At 39.0% G+C, this 16,944-nt stretch overlaps 1 protein-coding gene across 5 annotated transcripts in view; it reads left to right on the top strand.

Moving 5' to 3' along the window:
* The window catches only part of LOC126187931 (claspin), a 188,668-nt gene that overhangs the window by 130,530 nt on the left and 41,194 nt on the right, over positions 1–16,944 (top strand). For all 5 annotated transcript variants that reach the window (XM_049929294.1, XM_049929297.1, XM_049929293.1 and 2 more), the window contains one exon: positions 4,144–4,453. In XM_049929294.1, the coding sequence (XP_049785251.1) occupies positions 4,144–4,453 (310 nt within the window). The remainder of the gene's footprint in view (positions 1–4,143; positions 4,454–16,944) is intronic.

Below are 16,944 nucleotides of genomic sequence, written 5' to 3'. Positions count from 1 at the left end.
TATGTTGACACCCAGCTAAATAGGGAGAAATGATCAATGTAATGAAATAAGAGAAACAGGAGCTCCTGTGGAAAGATTCAAGTGTGTGTTATCCAGCACACTGTTCAAGAGTGGAACAAAAGAGAAATAATACAAAGGTAGTCCGATGAACTGTCTGGCGGACACTTAAGTGTGAATTGTAGAATAGTCATGTAGATGTAGATACAGATGTAGGTAATAGGAATGTAGTCATTTCAGCATTAAAAAAAACTTCAATTTTACACCTGCACAGTGTAAATATTGGAAATGGAAGGAAAAGTATGGTTTACATTGTGCTATGGTGAAGCACCATCAGATGATTACGAAATTGGTTATCCAGTACATTTAAAAGTGATGTACTCAATAAAGTCATAGGACAAATGGGCATGTCATGATTACATATTAAAAAACTGTACATTTTGATAAGTTTAAAGTCCTAGTATTGGCATTTTTTATCATTAAAAGTAATTATATTTTGACATGTTTTAAATTTAAATGTTGTAAATTTTAAAAATGTTTTAAACTGTCCATACAGAGTTGCAGCACTCTCAAAACATGGAGAAACCACTGCTGTTTGTGTGTTTTTGTAGTAATTTGAGTGGTGGCTATGTCTGTAGCTTAATACAAGAACAACCAATGTCAAAAAAATATTTATTTGTTGGACTCGAGCATTAAAATTTAGAGAGAGCTACAGTGCCATTAATACTGCCAATACTTTATTCTCCAGTTTCTTATTTGGCATTAATGAATATGATTATAAATGCTATTATTTATGCTGTCTAAAAGTTTGCTAGCACATTTCTTAATTAGATTTTTTCGACATTGTTCTTATGTTGAATTATTTTCAGTAACTTTTGTATGTTCTTTTATTGTGACTAATTAATTATGAAACAAGCCTAACTTTGTTGCTTTAGGCAATGTAATAATGTCACGTACTTGTGTAATTGGAATTTGTGCATGCTCTACATTTCATTCCTACCCCCATACGTTGATGCAAAGAGAGACAGTGTTATAATATTTGAAGGAATTCTCCATATGAAATTATTACTGTGTGTATCAGTTCATAGTTGAGAGAGATTACAACTCTTTAAAACCCAACTGAAATTTAATTTTCTCTTTGTAACATTACTCGTCATCACTTTCATCTGGTAAGTATTCTACATAGTCTCATAGATGGCCTGCTAATAGGTTCTGGCAAAATGCCCTACTCTGTGAATGTATAAAGTGCATTAATGAGTGAATGTTGTTGACCTTTTCTGCAGATAATTGCTGACTGAAAGGAAATTTATAATATGCACTCCCAGGTGAATTACACCTGTATGGCAACCTTTTTATCTGATACTGAGGAAGTGACTCACAAAACGTTATGTTTTCTATGAACATAACATGGATGAAGTAGGAAAATTATTCTGGTTAAGTTCAGCTACATTTATCCATGGGTTCCCAGGAACTAATGCAATCAAATTAGCCCAATCCCAAGGTATATAAATTTCTGGAGTTCTTTCTTTTCTGTCCCTGTAACCCTGTCTGACAGCTGTATGAATGGAGTTGACTTACATTTGGTTGTGACCACATTCAGTGAACTTATTAACCTCCAACTTACTACACCAGTATTTTTCCTTGTGAATTATATTCATGAGCATGACTGAGTTCAATATTTGTGTTCTGGCCAGCACAGGTGTCACTAAACATATTGAACTCAGACTTCTTCGGGTAAAGGTAGAATATGCTTGTGAATACAAGAAACTGTTTCATTTATCCATTGCCAGTAATAGTTTCATCCCACATATAACACAGAGCAGATTTGTGCTTATTGGTTACAGAGAAAACAGTAAAATTGAGAGGGCACAGCGGATGTGGTAGAAAGCTACCACACTGTATAAAAGGTGTGTGAGCAAACTAGCAAATCAAAGCATAGGAAATAAATGATCTCATTTTTCCCTACTTTTCTCTCTGTTGATCTTATTCTGTTCATAACTTGATTAAAATGAGCTGTCTTTTCTCTTTCTAGTTTAAGTTTTTTGCCTCCCTCATGATGGGTTATTTTTAGCTGAGGTTTGTACATGTCGTGTTTACCACGTGTATCATTCTTGGGTCAATGGAAGGACATACATGTCATGTTTCTTACGTATATCGTTTTTGGGCATATAGAAGAAAAAGTTAAAATTTGTGACAAATATTTTAGGTAAATAGCCTTGGGATCATAATGAATGTTTTGTTCTTTTCAAAGTGAGTCATGTGTAATCTGCAGAGCTTACATATATGTAAGCCAGAATTTAAGTATTTCTTTTGTGGGTGGAGTGTTGAATAATGACTACAGTAAACAATAAATATCCCATGTGATTTGAAATTTTATTGTTTAGCATCTTTTGGCACATATTTTTATCCTCCAAGTCTTCCTTGACAGTCTTTGTGGGAAATGCCACAATTACTAGTTTTAGATACATTGTCTGGCACACCTGAATTGTTTCCACACTAAATTTTTGCAAGAAGTATTTTCTTGGGAAGTGGCATCCACTGGGATGTATTGTGTCCTTTTCTCTTTATTGAATGGTTTTCTTTGGATATTGCTGTTTGTTGATTTTGTGCCTTACTCAATAGTGTGTAAATCTTCTAAAAACTTTTTCCCATTCATGTTTATTAAATTTTTCAAAGCATTTTCTTCAACATTTACGTGGTTGTTTCAGTTTCTTGCCCAGCTGCTGTACTGCTGTTGTCAAAAGTATTGCTTACATTGTATCCTGAATATTTTTTGAATATTACAAGCCCTTTTCGCTAGCTCAGATGTTTGCTTTCTTGTGCACTTCTTCCATAAAAATATTGCTCTGCCGTTTCGCCAGCTGATAATCTATCCTCAGAATTGCTGTTACTTTTTGTGGCACACCATTTTCTCTTACTTTGTTTATTGCTGAATAGTAAGATTGCAAAATCAGAAGAATCAGATATTGTTGTTCTGATATTTTATTTATTTATTTGACCTTTGATAGCTAATCGTCATTTACCTAGGTAAAAGGTAAATAATTGACAGAGTACAAAATATATGTTGGTGACGTAATATGGTAGCATAATGATACAAGTATCAGATGAAATATCTAAAAACAGTGAATCAGCTGAACCAGCTGTCTCATATGCACTTATATCGTGCAGATGTTTTGCGTTTGACACAGGGTTTAATTTCTTCCCCTTTATTATGTTGTTGCACCACATTCAGATGTAGAGGGTGCAGATTATGTCAGCAGTAGTTATATCATGTGTTTAGTGTTCATAGAATCAACTGCCAGAAAAATCAACACCTTTGTCTGAAAGAAGAAGTCATTTTCAAACAAGATGTCTCAAATCTAGCAAAAATGAACTGAACTAACTCACAACTTTTGAGCTCACATTAATGTAACTCACACTACATATAATTTCCCTCATAAAAATTGAAAACTTTGAACCTACCCCATTGTTTTCCTAAAGAATGTCTGCTAACCTCTGCATCACATCTTATTACAATACAAATATGTTTTCACAACATTTCCTGTTGTTCTAATGTCAGTCAGAGGTTAAACAATGACAAGCTGCAGTCAAAGAATGAACATTGGCATCTCAGTCACATAACTAAATGCTTTAACCAAAGTTGATATTGGTTGTCCTAGCAGTGAAAAACATTGAAGATTATTAACAAGTGTATATGTTGATTATTATAGCATGAAATACTTTGGTGTTTATACTATGACATTGCATTTCCAGAAACTATGTCTTGTCATTCCCATTAAAGTTAGGTTTTGGTTATTCTTACGTATATAAGTTGGTCACCGTTTTGGTCGATTACATCACGTACCTCAGTTTCATGAAGAGTTGACATTGGTTGTTATTGCATTAAGCCACAGATATAATGTTTGAATTTCTGATCACTAACTAACTCCATGCATGAAACCCATGGGAGAAAGCATTTTATTGTGATGCTGACACATGAAAATTATAAAGTTGTAAAATCAACAGTATTAATGATTAAAGAAGATCATTGACTCAGCAGTTGCTGAAATCCAAGTAACTCACGTTATGCTAAACTTAACAATCCAGTTGACTTTTGAACTGTTCCAGAGATTTATTTTTGTTATTTTTTTTTGGTGCTCTTAACAGATGAGGAGGAAGAGGAGGAGAATGTACTTTCAGACAGAGAGACTGACAATGAGGAGATGGGAGAAACAGATAATCCACAAGACATTGTTGATTATGACTCAGAAGAAAATGAAGTAGCTGAAAACCCCAAACGTGTTCCTCGAACATTAGCAGCAAAGGAATTCTTTGAAAATGAAGCAGAGCTGTCAGAATCCGAATGGGATAGTGAAGATGAAGATGAGAGAGATTTAGATAACCTGGAATGGGAAGAAGGTGATGATGAAAATGTAGATCAGAAGAAGCTGAAGGAACAGTTGGGAAAAATACATATGTAAGTTTGTTTTTGTGTGAAGTGTCTAAACCTTTTTATGGTATTCAGTGGACTATCTTAATAATTGGTTGAAGTTCTTTTTGACAAGTTTAAATTATTGTGTATTTGTCAGAAAAATGAATATGTATTGTTGAAAATTGTGTGAACTCCATGGTCTTATCAAGCAAGTCAGCTTATGTACTCCACATTTATAGATTTAAAATTTGTTCTTATTTTACAGTGACAAAATTTGTGTCAGTAAGTCCATCATTATTTTTTAGTAAAAATTGTAAGGAGTAACTGGGATTAGCAACATTGGCCTTGTCATCGTCATTTTCGCTCCAAAGATTGGTTTGATACAGTTCTCTATGCTAGTCTTTCCTGTGCAAGTCTCTTCATCTCTGTATAACTACGGCTGTCTGCTTGCTTTTTAATACGTTTCTAGTAGTGAAGCCTTGGTGTCTCACTAAAATGTTTACCCATAATGCTTCCCTCCATTACTAGAGACCTGAAAAATTTGCAGTTTGTGATAAAGGCAAATAAATATTGGTGCATGTCTCCCTCAAAAAATGAAAACACAAAATTACTTCATAAATACTATTTCATTGCAAATTGTATCCAGATGAACTATTATATCAGAGATAGTTTGAAATAGGTTTTTTGTATATAAATATAAAAAATTTAAACAGTTTACAGCAACTGGTACTACACATCATCTGGCAATGCCTAATTTGGGGAGATAATGTGCATAAGAATGAGTCTGTGAAATAAAATGATGGCTCTATCTGCACCTCTCCACATTAAACCCACCAACCCCAACGATACATGCATTTTGATAACTGTCATCCCTTTCACACCAAAAATTGCTACCCAGGGACGGCATATCTGCAGTGACAAAAAACTCCCTTGCGCAGTATGCTGAGGATCTCTCCATGACCTTCACAAACAGGCACTACTCCCAGACCTAGTCCACAAACAGATCTCCCGTGTCATTTCCCTCACAATCCCCAATTCTCCCACCACCACCAAGAACAGGCCTCTTAATTACCCAGTAACACCCGGGCTGGAACAACAGAACCAAATCCTTCACCAGGGCTTTGATTACATATCATGTTGCCCTGAAATGTGGGACATCCTACCTGAGATACTTCATACCCCTCCTATAAAGTGGTGTTCCATTGCACACCCAACCTCCATAACCAAGTCCATGCCTATGCCACTCCCAATCCAAACCCCTTGCCTCCAGGATCAGGTGCAAAACCTGCCCAAACCATCCACCCAGCAATTCCTATTACAGTCCTGTCAAAGGTTTATCTTACCCCACCAGGGGCCAGACCACCTGTGAGAGCAGCCATGTCATTTACCAGCTCTGCTGCAATCATTTCACAGCATTTTAAATTGGGATGACTACCAACCAACTGTCCACCAGGATGAGTGGCCACTGCCAAACTGTGGCCAAGATCAAAGTAGACCACCCTGTGGCACAGCATCCAGCTGAACGTAACACAGTTGATTTCAATGGCTGCTTCACTACCTGAGCCATCTGAGTCTTTCCTTCCACTACCAGCAAATTCAATTTCCAGTCAAGGTTTCATGTTAAATAACAATAAAAAAGCTCAAGGTCAGAGAGAGGATGGAAGAGGAGATGGACAGAGAGAAAAGGAGGAGGAGATGGATAGAGATAGGAGGAGGAGGAGAAGGAGGAGATAGACAAAGAGAGGGGTGAGGAGTAGATTTACAGGGAGGGGGGCAGAAGGAGATTAGGACATACATTCAATTCCCTGACATATTTTGCAGTTGTGAATCATTGCTGGATTTGTGAGTACCTGTATAATACAAATTCATCTACAATAGTCTATTTTAGTCCCATTCATAGATCCTGTAATGTATTTCACAGACCATTTTCATGTTTATGGAATTATAGCTAGCTTTTTTAAAGTGTTACTGCGTGACTTAAATATCACTCCAAATATATTACAACTGTGTGCCTTAGTCTAGAACTCACCACTGTGTTCCCCGAACCACTCCATCACACTCCTTGCCTTGTGACTTGGTGCGTTCTCTTGTTGAAAACTGCCACTGCTGCCAAGACACGATCGTCATGAAGGGTTATGAATGGCCTGCAACAAGTATAGGATACTCCTTGGCCATCAAGGTGCTTTTCATGAGCTCCACTGGACCCATGGATGCTCATGTGAATATTCCCTAGAGCATAATGGAGCTGCTGCCAGCTTGTCTCTGTCTTGCAGTAAAGGTGTGTAAGGAAACACACTGTATTATTAATATTAAATATGGAGCATTTTCCAAATGGCCACTAAAATATTATTTATTTAGTCACAAACCATCTTTCAGCGTAATCTATTGTCTGATGGCAACTGAGTGTCACTACAGCTTAAACTACTCATACAGATATGGAAGGTACGTGAGACAATAATATATACACTGATTAGCCAGAAGATTATGACCACCAATCTACTATCGAAATAAACCTATCCAGGCGATAGCAGCATCACCTGGCGAGGAATGACAGCTAGTCAGATACATGCATGTAGTATCAGTGAGCATGCTGTCCGTGTATAGAATGGGGAAGGTGCACGATCAATCTGAGTTTTACTGAGGGCAGATTGGGATTGTCCAGAGGCTTGTCATGAACATTTTGGAAATTGCACGACTTGTCGGGTGTTCGAGGAGTGGTGTGATGAGTACCTTTAACATATGGCGAAACCAAGGTGAAGCCACATCCAGACGTCATGGGTTATGCAGCCACAGATGTCATAGGCTGGGTAGAACGGTGAAACAGGACAAGCAGCGAATAGTGGCAGGACTAGCATCAGACTTAAATACTGGGCAGAGTATGAGTGAGTGTGAAAACAGTGCACCGAAAACTCCTAACGATGGGCCTCTGCAGCCAACGACCCACACATGTGCCCATGTCAACTCCACGACATCGGCTACTTCGACTGAAATGGGCACATGACCATCAGCGCTGTGCATTGCATGAATCCATCATCTTCCAGGGGAACAGCTCCTTGACACCTGTACTGAAGGGTGGAGACAAGCTGGTGGCAGCTCCAGTATACTCTGGGTGACATTCACATGGGCTTCCATGGGTCCAGTGGAACGTGTGCATTATGATGACAAAGGAGTGTTGTACAATGGTTGCAGATCACAAGCATTCATGATATTCATGATAATCATGATTCCTGACACCTGTGGCATTTTTCAGCAAGAGAATGCACCATGTCACAAGGCCCAGAGTGTGATGGAGCAGTCAGAGGAACACAGTGGCGAGTTCCAGTTGATGTGTTGGGGCCCCTAACTCACCAGCTCTGAACCCAGTCAAACGCATCTGGGATGTTCCCTGGAAATTACAAGAATTAGATGACTTTGTGTGTGTGTGTGTGTGTGTGTGTGTGTGTGTGTGTGTGTGTGTGTGTGTGCGTGCGTGCGTGCGTGCGCGTACAGATGTGGTGCCAACTCCCTCCACTGTCCTACCAAGGCCTCATTGCTTCCATGCCACAACACATTGCCACTGTTATCCATGTGAGAGGTGACATAAAAGTTATTAGTTAGGTGGTCATAATGTTCTGGCTAATCAGTGTAAAGGGATTACAAAGAAAAACATTACATTCCTATGTCATGAATTACCGTATTTAAATTTAATTTAAATCAAAAAGTTAAGTTATATGTGGGTATCATGAAATTTAACAACAGGTGAAAATTTAAGTTGATTTTACAATAGTAATCTATATCTTTAAAAATCAAACTTGATTTGACACTATGGAAAATGGAATTGTTTCGTTATTTAAAACTAAACTGGCATTCTAGACTTACGTTTATTGATTTTGCATATATTCAGTAAGGTTGTCTTTCTGGTTTTGTTAACAGAACGTAAAATTTCACAGTCAACATTGTGTTACTAAAAGCAGAAAGGTGACCCACCTGGAACTACATGAAGTCATCATCCCATTATTATCTATGTCAGCCCTGTCGAAAATGCCTCCTACCCCACCTGTGAAGGTAGCCACATGTTCTACCAACTCAGTTGCAACCCTGTGCAGCATTCTAGGTGCACATGACCCCCAACACGGAGTCTGACAACATGAATAGTGACTGCTAAGCTATGGCTGAGAGACAACTGAATCACCTAGTTGCTGAGTGTGCTGCCCAATACAGTGTGCTAGAATTTGATTGCTTCACAGCCTGTGCCATCTGCATTCTTCCCAGCTCTTAATTACATGTGTGGGAATGCCTTTACAACATATTCTTTGTTCCCATAACCCCCCTGGCCTCAACTTTCTATAGCCCTGTATTTCACACACCTATTGCCTTTCCTGCTCCCACTCACTCCAGTCTTGCATAAGCATTCTATCTCCCCCTCCTCCAGTACACCTGCATAGCCCCCCCCCCCCTTTCCCTGCACAGCCTTCTGCTACTGTATGTAGCATCCAACCATCCTGTCTTAGACATGTCTCTACTCACTCTGAAGCAGCACTACAGCATTTTTCCCTACACCTACCCTGCTATGCCTCTCCCTCTTGTCTCCATGTCTCCTCTCTACCTCCACTACCCAATATAGCTGAGATGGCTGCACACTGCTGTCGGGCCGTAGCATGCAGAGATGATAGTGGCTGTGTGTGTGTGTGTGTGTGTGTATGAGAGAGAGAGAGAGAGAGAGAGAGAGAGAGAGAGAGAGAGAGATGTCATATTGTTGAAGTCAGTAAACACATTACACAGACTGCGGGTTTACCAAACACAGTTTCATTTTTTTTCCCTGTTTAATGAAGTTTGATGTATGCAAATATTGGATTACAATTGTAAATTCAGCTTTTTCATTTTTAATAAAATGTGATACTTTCCTTTGTTAACACTTTGTCTCATAATTTTATGTATCTTAAGCATCTTTATGAGCAGTACCTGTGTGTATCACACACAGTTTTAGCTTTGATTGTGATATTCAGCCAGTTCATGAGCAGGTACATAATATTGTGTAGAACATAAAGAAAATGTTTTGTGTTTAACATTGTTGTCATGTTCAGTGAAACACCTATGGGGGAATTTGAGTAGCAGAATTATGATATAACAAAGAAGCATGTGCTGACTTTAGCTGGTGATTTTTAAGAGGCATTGTATGAGTGAAAAAGCATGGATCAACTTTCATCATTGTGTCATAAGAGACTTAGCAGACGACAGGCTGTGCTCACTGGTACTGCCTCAGTCTTTTATCAGTCTGCTTCATAACGTATAATTTATCAAAAAGAAGTGACTCTCAGGAAAAAAGATAAATTACAGTTTTCTAAATTGGTTTAGGAGACACAGTGAAAAACTTAAATCAATTACCTGTAATTTTAATTCTCTTCAGACTACAACGTTGCTCTGATGTGATTTTAATAACTCTCCAGATTTCTAGAACTTTTGTTTAGTACTAGTATTATCTATTTTTGCAGATGTAATTCTTAACTATAAGGCACATTTGAAATGTAAGGGCCATGCATATTCACTCCTAAGCACATTTTGTTAATGTTGCACCAGCTTCTTCACTTCTTCTGTATAAATGTTCTCTGCCTAGGAATTGAGCAGTTGACAATGATGGTCTGGAGTCCATAGTAATCTGTTGTCCACTAAGTGATTATTTCAAGTGCAGGAAGAGGTAATAGTCACGGGATGTGAGGTTTTCATTTAGGATGGGCGATAGTAAACTGCCCAGTGGAAATTCTGAATTTTATCCTTGGTCTTAACAGTCATGTGCAAAAACCACTTCTTGGAGAAGAGGACTATCCCAGATGACAGTTTCCTCCACCACTGATCTTGTATGGGACATCTCAATGTGGTGGCTGTTTTTAAGAATGGCCTTTTGTTCCCATTAAATGGTCACCTTCATTTTTTGTCTTGAGTGACAAGATTGTTTTAAAGTTTTCAGTTTTGGTGAAGTTGAATGGTACCATTGCTTTATTTAGATTCTGCTTTTGTGTGCAGGACATCCCTATTGTGTTTCCTGTAACAGTCTGGGGAAAACAGATCATCTTCAAATTGTCAATAGCAATCCCAAAACACTTTTTAGCTTGACATTTTTTGCTCCTTTGTGTTGTTGAGCTTATTAGATACCTGTCTTGCATACAATTTGTGACAGCTGACCTTTTCTGCAACAACTTGAGAAAACTCATCAGCACCGCACCATTTCTCTTTCACTGACTATTTTTAATCCATTTTTTGCACAATCTCACTGGTCTGTAAACTGAGCCTGACGCTCCACTCTTGCACTCATGCAAATTTGTGTGGCCAGTTTTAAAACTGTGACATGATTCTCTAATATTTCCATCAGTCATTACTGTAGGCCTTTAAACTAGGGGCAGCTAATGAAGACTTTGATCATTTGTGGATTCTTTTGCAGGCACACACACACACACACACACACACACACACCAAATTGCACCTTTCACTCCACGTCCATTGGGAGCAATGGTATTTGAAACCATTCCTGTTTGTTTTCACCCCCCCCCCCCCCCCCCAGTCAGTGCCCAACTGGAGCAGAACAAGGACTTCTGTGGCTTAGTAAACTATCAGTAAACCACACTGCATTGTGCAGCTTTGTTCTGAGCTGCAAGCCTTTAAATATAAACAAATGCCAATTATTTATTGATAACATTTCATATATCACTCTGCTTAAATCTTGATTTTCTTTTCTTAAGAGTTTCAAATATTTTGGATCTCACTTACGTTTGTTGATAACACCTTCATACTAAATGTTAACAATATGTCATGGCATTTTATTCTGCTTTTCTCCACTGAATGTACGATCAGAATTACTTACCTGGTAGTGTACTTTTTTGACAACTTACTTTTTCTCCCTGTATAATTTATATTAATAATTTACTTATATACATCATTACTTTATTCCATGAATTTATTTTTGAAGTTCCAACAGCAATGTTTGGCTTTGTGGCTTTTGTCACTGTTTTTAGTTCTTAGATCTTTCTGTAAGGTATTATGTCCCCTGTAATTGGCTGGGCAGTTCAGTTCTTAGATTGGAGGAAGGCAAGGACACAACATGTCTAGTATAACTGTACCACATCGAGCCCCTTTCTATTGTTTTATTTCAATTTTTATTCTGTTAAAATAGCTTTGGTACTTATAATTTATCTCATTGCCCATGATGTCTTAGATGACTCATATTATCCCTCTTGATTTGCGAGTACTGGAGTATCCCAATTGGTACTTTACAACATTGATATGCAGGGTTAGCTATAATGATATTACAAATTTTCAAGGATGATGAAGGGAAAATGTGTCAGTCAATTCCAGACTAGGGTCTCTTACTTCAAACTGAGATGGAAGGTATAAGTGAAATCTACTCAAGTTCCACCTTAGCCTTGTACAGTGCTCAAATGAACGGCACCTGTTTGGAAATCCTCACCATAAAATACAGAATTCCTGCTGAATACTCCCCAAAACCTTCAGATAATTTCCCCTGTTGATGGACTAGTAATGGCGCACATAACTTGATGTCAGAGAGACCGAAAATCCTAAATTTACGGTACTATAATAATGAATTCCATTTACCTGCACAAGTCTCATGAGCCGCGACATTTACAACAGTTGTGCAAAAAGGCATCCCCCAGTGTCCGTGTAGGAATGGTACTGTGGCACAAAGTTCTGTGGACCTGTTCTAATATCCCCCGTGTTGTTTGAACAGTCTTGAAGGCAGTAAGAACTCTTTGCCAGGAGATCCCCTTCAGTGTCTACAGATGTCTCGTGCACAAGGCTCTTCACATGGTCCCACAAGAAGAAATCAAGTGAGGTGACATCAGGCAAACATGCTGCCCATGAAATGACGACCTCTTCTGCCTATCAGTTTTTTGGGGAATGTCTGATCCAGGGCTTTCCTAACCCCTCAGACCAAAGTGTGGTGGGGCTTCATAATGTCGGAACCACATCGGTTGACAAATAAAAAGTGATCACCTTGCATGTACCTGGGTAGTGCACAGTGAACAATGGTGCATTTAAATGAAAATTCACAAATGTAAGAAAGTGATGATCATTAGTAAGGTGCTGCCAGAACCATTGGCTCAGCAAGACACAAGGTCCAAGGTCATCAGGAATCGAAGCATACACTTTTTGCTGATGGTAAGGGTGTAGCTGCATTTTCCCATTTTCACTTATAACTTTCATCTCGGATGTTTCTGGATGAGTGTCTCTTACCTCAAACAGGTACATTTATCCTTCTCCATCGTTCCTGAAAGTTTGTACCATAATCACGAAATCACCCTGTATTTCAGTATCTGCACTATGTGGTATACGAGGGTTGGAACTTATAGTGGCAACTATTAATTAATAGAGTTACATGTGTGCATCTGTTACTGTCCTTCATAGTAGTCACCAGTGTTGTGTAGAACCCATTTCCAGCGATGTGGAAGGCGTAGTATACCCTTAGCAGAGCCTGTTCTGTTGATGGTGCAAATGGAGTGGTTTAAAGTTATGGTGGTTCTCGTATACGACTGACGGTGTTATCCTAATGCATTACGGTCCTCCATGGCAGACAGTCAGTGCACAGTATTACTGTTCATTTTTGGAACATCACCTGCGACCAGCTTTGCGAAAGAAGCGGTGACACTTTCTGTGCAACCCACCTATCACGACAATGCACAGGCGCATACAGCGTAAGCTGTGGCTGCTCGGTTCGGTCGATGGGACTGGGAAGTACTGTACCATCCACCATACTCCCTGGACTTAAGTCCTTGTGACTTTGATTTGATTCTGAAGATGAAGGAACCACTTCGTGGCATTCACTTCAGAACTGTTCCAGAGATTCGACAGGCAATAGACCGCTCCATTCGCACCATCAACAGGACAGGCTCTGCTAAAGGTATACTACACCTTACACATCGCTGGCAACGGGTTCAACACAATGCTGGTGAGTACTTTGAAGGACAGTAACAGGTGCAAACACGTAACTCTTTTGTATCGGTTGTGAACAAATAGTTGCCACTATTTAAGTTTCAACCCTCATATATGAATATCTTTGGCTTGTCAGGTTCACAAACTCAAAAATAGCTTTTTTAATCTATTTGAGTAAGTTCCTCTTTAATAGCATGCACATCATGTAGCAACAGTACGATCAACTGGTGCATGTTATATTGATGACACAGACCCCTGGAGTTGATGATAGAGATCAACTTCATACTTCAGATCTGAAGATGACTGAAGTCAACCTAAATAAATCATTACAATAAAAATATGTTAGCTAGACTGTACATTTTTCATAAAATTGTATGAGATGTTTACCATTTTCTTATAGTGATACAGAGTAGCCTTTCTGTATTGATGTTATTTGTAGGCAGTTGGAAAACTTGGTCTTTGACAAACCCCCAGAGAGGGGGAAAAAAAAAATTAAGGGTCTAATGTCAGGTAACATATGAGGCATGGAATTGGATGTCCTTTGCCGATCTAATCCAACATTCAGGAAATCGTTGATCCAACACGTCTTCCTCAGTCTTGACCCAGTGTGGTGGTGTACTATCTTGGAAAATGGGTGTTATTTGATGGCCAAGTATTTGTGTCAAAGCATATAGATGTAGTAAATCAAGATAGTTGATGGGATTAACTTTTTTTAAAGAAAAAAGAATGAATGGTTCAACTATATGATCATCATACAGCACACATTCACTTTAGGGACACCAATCCTATTTTCATTACAGTATACAGATTAACATTTCCCCAGACAAGAGCATTAGGTTTGTGTTTACCATACCATTTACATGGAAAAATAAATTATTTAAACTGCAATGACTATGCTCCTACTGCTTTACAAATTGTTTGCATAGTACAGCAGGACAGGCTAAATGTGGAAGACAGTCCATGTGTAGCTCAAGGTTCAAAGCACAGTTACCTTAATGCATTCTCGGCTTACGTTCTGAGGTAGTTTGTAGACTAGATTGTCAAGGGCAATCAATGATCCATTGTAGGTCCAGAAATCAAGTTTGTATTGTAGAAATCAGTGTACAGAGAACTGTTTGATGGAAGTACTACACTGCATAAAGGCCACAAGTGTGTCTGGGGAGTGATCATCTTTTGTGGGCCGTGATATCAGTGACTCTGCCCACTGTACTCTTCAGTGGCAATCGTCTCCTGGTGCCTTGAAGTGTCAAAGAAGTCTGCATCTGCTGTTTTTGAATTGCTATCAGTCGTGATGCAAAACCTTCAAGAATGTGCTCAACAAATTGCATGCATTGTGGACTAGCGTTGGGCTGTTAACCTTGCAACATTGCAGTCATCATACGTACAACTGTGAAGCTTATGAAGCTCATTGTATGTAGTTGTCTTAAAGATTAGGAGCTCCATAGAGCTTTTTGAAGAGACTTGCACGATGAACACTGGACAGGCACATGTATGAGTTCTGCCTCTGATTCACTTTCCCTTCATTGGCTAGAGTGTTGTGTCACATCACCACTGTCTACATGCTTCTAATTGCTGTATCAGCGGTACTGTTTTTGGAAGTCCTTTGTACCGCAAAGCCAGATTTGGTCTAATTACTCGATTCCACACACCATATCTCTCCTTTAAGAGTGATAATTGAACTTCACTCTTAATCTCTCCTGGAACAAAATCACAAAAATATTATCTAAGTGAATGAATTACTGAAGCCAATATCTATTCATATACACTGATGAGCCAAAACTTTATGGCCACTGCTTACCACGAGACTGAATTCTGCCTTATGATGTTATGGACATGTGACACAATCAGGAAAATAAGCAACTTGGACAAAGAGCATATTGTTACAGGCCAGTACCTGGGATTGAGCATCTCCAAAACGTTGATTCTGGTCAGCTGTTCATGTGTTACTGTGGTCAGCGTCTATGGAAAGTGGTTGAAGGACAGTAAACCATAGATAGATGTTAAGGTGTTGGACATCCAAGTCTTACTACAGAGCATCTGTAGGGCAGGAAACATGATCTGTGGCAGATCTGATGATGGAGTACAATGCTGGTGCAGGCACAAGTGTTCCTGAGCACATCGTTAGTGCACTTGGGGCTCTGCAGCAGACGACCCCTGTGTGTTCCCATGGTAACCTAATCACATCATCTATTAAAATTGTGATGGTCATGGGATCATCAATATTGGTCCATGGATCGTTAGACACACGTCACATGGTTGGATTAACCATGTTTCTTTTCACACCAAATTGATGGTTGTGTCCACCTATGCCGTCATGCAGGCAAATGACTACTCGAAACACACACTATGCTACGGATGCAGGTTGGTGGAGCCAGTATTATCCCCAGAGGGACAGTTACTGAGCTTCCTTGAGACCTGTGATAAAAATCAGTGGCACCTTGATGGCTTTTCAATGCATGAATATTATTGTAGACCACTTGCATCCCTTCAAAATTGATGTCATCCAAAGTGGCAGGTGACTGTCAATACACCAGCTTTATGCTAAAGTGGTGTGAGGAATAACATAGTGAACTCATAATGTCGTCTTAGCCACCCAACTCACTCAATCTGAATGTAAAGGAACACATCTGCAATGCTATAGGGCTTCAGCTCTGTGACCACAAATGACTGGCCTGCAATTTACAGGAATTGTGGGACCTGTGTGTAGACATCTGGTGCCACAGATGTCCTGAAATCTATCAAGGACTTATTGATTCCATACAATACAGAAACACAGCTGTATTGCATTCCAAAGGTCAAAAACTGCGCTATTAAACAAGTGGTCATAATGTTTTTGCTCATTAGTATATGTTTTGTAGTTCTGATGAAGCTGTGATACATTAAATTTATTGACTATTTTTTTGAGATCCTGTATTACGTTTACCAGTATTATATTTTGGTCATGTTACTGAGGACCTCTGTCTGCTCACAGTAGCTAGCTCAGAAGCAGTTTATTCAACTGACTTGACTTGCCAATGGTTCCTCTAAATGAGTTATGGCTAATTCTGAAATGGTGCCTTAGAAATTGCTATGGCCACTTTTTTCTTCTATTGTTGTCCAACTGCAATTTCTGCTCCTTCTCTAATAACTACATGTTAAACTCTAATTCCCTTCCAGTTTAACTTTACACTTCCCGATTTTTAAAGCATTAGCTTTGTGTGTTCTGAGATGACCAGCTCATATAGCTTTGCACAAAATGTGCTAACATGTGAGGCAGGGTAGTGAACCAGACCTGTGAGGAATCTGCTTTGTGGATTAACAGAAGTAGGTATTGGATACTGCCCAATCTGAGTGTGGTTTTTAGGCAGTTTTACATGCTCTTTCTGCAAGGGCTGGGCTGTCTCCTAATCTCTGTCTCAGAAAATATTATATATGCACATAAAAGTTAATTGACAACACACAGAATATAGTTTATACATTATTCACAGACAGAAAGTGCAAAAGACTTACAGGGGATGGACAAAAATGTGGAAGCACCAAAACATAACACATTACCATACATGGTATAGGAAAACAGTTGGTATTTAAAACAGCTACCAGCTCAGAATGTTTAGATGCATAGGTTTTCCACAAGTTCT

This window comes from Schistocerca cancellata, chromosome 5 (assembly GCF_023864275.1).
Source record: "Schistocerca cancellata isolate TAMUIC-IGC-003103 chromosome 5, iqSchCanc2.1, whole genome shotgun sequence".
NCBI lineage: Eukaryota > Metazoa > Arthropoda > Insecta > Orthoptera > Acrididae > Schistocerca > Schistocerca cancellata.
This window is presented reverse-complemented; position numbering and strand designations above follow the sequence as displayed.